Genomic DNA, 4,508 nt, shown 5'->3' with positions numbered 1-4,508 from the left:
ATATGAATACACAATCACAGCGCTTCCACAAGAAGTAATAGTTACAATATTAGATTTCATTCAAAATCCTCCGCATAACAACAAGTTTTCAGAATTAAAGAAAGTCTTAATTGAAAGACATTCTTTAAGCGAAAATAAGAAATTAGATAAAATTTTGTCAGATTCAGAGATGGGTGATCGTAAACCCTCTGAATTTTATCGGTCGCTCATGTTGCTTGCAGGTTCCAATTTTAGTCTAGATAATTTAAAGAAACTTTGGCTGAGAAAATTGCCAAAAAATCTTAGTGTGATATTAGCTAGTTCAAGTACCAATGATATAAATGAATTGGTGAAACTAGCTGATAATATTTGGGAAGTGATTAATAAAACCGAAATATCAGCTATGAATAGTTTTCAAAATTCTAAATCACAAGACACAATTATTGAGAATTTAGTTAAATCGACGAATCTTATGTGCGAAAATTTTCAAAAACTTTCCTTTGAATTAAATTCAATTAAGCAACAAATTAATCAAAATTCTAGATATAGATCATATAATAGGAATTGTTTTAGAAGTCCATATAGAGGTAGATCAAAATCTCGTGATAGACAAAATTGGTTATGTAGATACCATTACAAATTTGGTGATAAGGCTCAGAAATGTCAACAGCCTTGTGCTTTTTCTAAAAACAAAAATTCGTTAAACTAGAGTCATCCGTTGTTGTGGCGGCAAACAATGGAAATTTAGATATTACCACACGTCGCCTATTTATTTTTGATAAAGCAAACAAACTAAATTTTTTGATTGATAGTGGAGCAGAAATTTCTATACTTCCGGTAAAAAAATTCCCTCATACAAAACGTTCTTCAGATATAATACTTACTGCAGCCAATGGTTCAACGATTTCAACGTATGGCAAAAAGATTTTAAATATAAATTTAGGTTTAAGACGCGAATTCCCATTTACGTTTCTCATAGCTGATATTGCGAAACCTATTATTGGTGCAGATTTTCTTTGCAAATACGGTCTCTTAATTGACATGAAATGCAAACGTTTAGTTGATCCAGTAACAAGTCTTTCGGTTAACACAGTTTCATGTGTTTGTAACATTTCGCTTCCAAAAATTTTCGTAGTAGAGAACAAGTATACAAGATTGTTGAAGGAGTTTCCTTCTTTGATCGCTGAACCAGATTATTCGAAACCGGTTAAACATTCTACGGTTCACAGACTTTTTACTGAAGGAAATCTGCCATTCTCTAAGCCAAGGCGCTTAGATCCGATTAAATTTAAAGTAGCCAAAACTGAATTCGATTTTTTTAGTGAGGACAGGGATTTGTAGACCTTCAAATTCTTGTGTAGCATCTCCACTGCATCTTGTACCTAAAAAAGAACTGAATGACTGGCGTCCTTGTGGTGATTTTCGGAGACTGAATGTTGTGACTGTACCGGACCGTTATCCTTTACCTCATATTCAAGATTTTAACATGAATCTCAGAAATAAGTATATATTTTCGAAATTAGATTTGGTAAGGGCCTACCACCAAATTCCAATGGCAGAAGAGGATATCTATAAAACTGCAATAACGACACCTTTCGGTATGTTTGAATTTATACGAATGCCTTTCGGACTAAGAAATTCAGCGCAAACTTTTCAAAGATTTATTAATGAAGTAGTTAGTGGTTTAGATTTTGTTTTTACATATATTGATGATCTATTGGTTGCAAGTGAAAATGAAGAACAGCATTTTAAAGATCTCCGTATACTTTTCCAACGCCTAACAGAGTACGGGTTAAATATTAAACCAAGTAAATGTACTTTCGGTGTTACAAGTGTTGACTTTTTAGGACATAATATTTCTGGGGCAGGAATTAGACCCTCTGATGAAAAAGTGATAGCAATTCGTAGTTTTGAACGTCCTAAAGCTATTAAACAGGCGCAGAAATTTATAGGCATGGTTAATTATTACCATCGATATGTACCAAAATTAGCTGAGTTTACGGCAGTTATCTACGATTTAATCAATCGAACAACTAAGAAACGTGACAAGTCCTTAATTTGGGATGACACAACAAATAAAGCCTTTGAATGTATTAAAGAAAAGTTTGCGTCTACGGTATTGTTAAATCATTTTAACAAGGATGCCAAACTCTCTTTAAATGTGGATGCATCTAATACGGCAATTGGTGGTGTCATACATCAAACGTTTGATAACAAATCAGAGCCACTAGCTTTCTTTTCTAAGAAACTTTCTCCATCCGAAGTTAAGTACAGTGCATTTGACAGGGAGTTGCTAGCTATTTATTTGAACATTAAACATTTTCGCTATCTTTTAGAAGGACGACAATTTACAGTTTTTACGGATCACAAGCCTTTGATATATGCATTGAGTTCAAAAACCGAACGTAGTCCGAGACAAACTAGACATATGGAATTCATTGCACAATTTACTAATGACATACGATATATTAAAGGACAGGAGAACATTATAGCTGACACATTATCTCGAGCTTTCGAAGTTGATGCAATTAAGGGTACAGAACTGAATTTCAAAGTTTTACAAAATGAACAAGAACAGGACGAGGAACTAAACACATTAAAATCTGGAGACACATCACATAACCTTAAATTAATTCAAATTCCACTTTTAAATTTTAATATTTGGTGTGAAATGACAGGTGAGAATCCTAGGCCATTTGTTCCAAATTGTTTACGCATGACAGTGTTTAATATGCTACATGGCATTACACATCCTGGTACAAAAGCTACACGTCGTCTAATTATTAAAAAGTACTATTGGCCAAAAATGCACAAAGAAATTAATATTTGGTCAAAAGAATGTATAAATTGTCAAAAATCGAAGGTTAATCGTCACACAAAATCTCCAGTAATTAAAATTCCGATTCCCAAAAGTAGATTTGATCATATTCATTTAGATATTGTTGGACCTCTTCCTGTATCGAAAGGACATCGTTACATTTTTACAATAATTGACAGGTTCACGCGTTGGCCCGAGGCATATGCATTAAAGGACATTTCAGCGGCAGTGGTTGCAAATAAATTTTTTAGAGAATATGTTTCACGTTTTGGGGTACCGTTAAAAATCACTACAGATCAGGGTACTCAGTTTATGTCAAAATTGTTTTCGGAACTAACAAAATTGCTTGGTAGTCATCACGTTACAACTTCTGCATATCATCCTCAAGGGAATGGTATGGTAGAACGGTTTCACAGGCAGTTAAAAGCTACGATAATGGCTAGAAATGGAGTCAACAATTGGTATGATGAGCTGCCGATAATACTTCTTGGTTTACGATCGATGTATAAAGAAAGTATTTCAGCCACATCATCTGAGATGGTTTTTGGGCAAAATTTACGTCTACCCGGTGAACTTGTTGTTCCATCTGAAGAAAAATTTTCCCCAATTGAAGTTTTAGGTAATTTACGGGAACATTTTAAAAATGTTAAATCAAATTTAAGGCATAATCAAAATTCTGATACTGGTGTATATATACCAAAGGATTTGGAGACTTGTAAATTTGTTTTTATGCGTGTTATTAATAAAAGATCATTGCAACAACCATACGAAGGACCTTATAAGGTTGTTGAAAAAAACAAAAAATATTTCAAACTTGAAGTAGATAATGAGGTTAAAACAATTCCGATAGACAGACTAAAACCAGCAATCATTGAAACAGAACTAATACCAGAAACAAACACTAATACAATGAATAACACAACATCAAATAAGAAACGAGTTACTTTTAATTTATATAACATTAATTCTCTAGAAGGGGGAGTATTGTAGGGTTTGTATTTGTGTTATTACCTTTTATTGTACTGTGTTCATTTCAACTTTGTAATTTTGGAAATTTATGGATTTTTGTGGTTCGTCAATCAAATAGAAAATTTTTATTATTCAAACTTTTCTCAAATTGTGTACAACAGAAAATAAAATAAGTTTTGTTATTTAAAATAAATACCTACAAAGGGGTCGAACATTACAATACCATGTAAGGGTACAGCAAAAAAATGTTAAAGTTTGCCAAACATTCTTTTTGAACACTCTTAGCATTGGCAAACGTATGGTGCTAAATTGGGTCAAACAGACAACGATTTCAATAAACACTACACTGAACGCACCACAAAAAAGTTGTAGCATTGCACGTCAAAATCTTAATTCATTTTTCGATTCTCTACCGACCATGGAATCACATTACTGCCGTGCAACAACGAACAAAAAATATCTTTTGCCAGAATGGTCTTCAAAAAAACAACTATTTGATTTTTACGTAGAGAATTTTTGTAAGGTACGTGGGGGAACCCCACTCTCTATTTCGGCGTTTCATGATGCATTTGCTGTTAAAAATCTGGGCCTACACTACCCTAAAAAAGATCAGTGTGAAATCTGTGCTCGACATTCTGTGGGAGATATTTTGGATGACGTCTACAATCTTCACCAGACAAAATAACATGAAGCTAGGGAAGAAAAGCAAAAAGACAAAATCGAAGAGGCCTTTGTGTTTACT

At 33.4% G+C, this 4,508-nt stretch overlaps 1 protein-coding gene across 1 annotated transcript in view; it reads left to right on the top strand.

Moving 5' to 3' along the window:
* The window catches only part of LOC118745830, a 24,568-nt gene extending 20,430 nt beyond the window's left edge, over window positions 1-4,138 (top strand). The window contains exon 3 of the mRNA XM_036479500.1: window positions 4,052-4,138. Coding sequence (XP_036335393.1) covers window positions 4,052-4,138 — 87 coding nt within the window. The remainder of the gene's footprint in view (window positions 1-4,051) is intronic.
* The last annotated feature ends 370 nt before the right edge of the window (window positions 4,139-4,508 follow it).

Source organism: Rhagoletis pomonella, unplaced genomic scaffold (assembly GCF_013731165.1).
Source record: "Rhagoletis pomonella isolate Grant_MI unplaced genomic scaffold, Rhpom_1.0 Rhpom_scaffold_00009, whole genome shotgun sequence".
NCBI classification, from domain to species: domain Eukaryota; kingdom Metazoa; phylum Arthropoda; class Insecta; order Diptera; family Tephritidae; genus Rhagoletis; species Rhagoletis pomonella.
The sequence above is the reverse complement of the archived record's forward strand: the minus strand, read 5'-3'. Positions and strand labels throughout refer to the sequence as shown.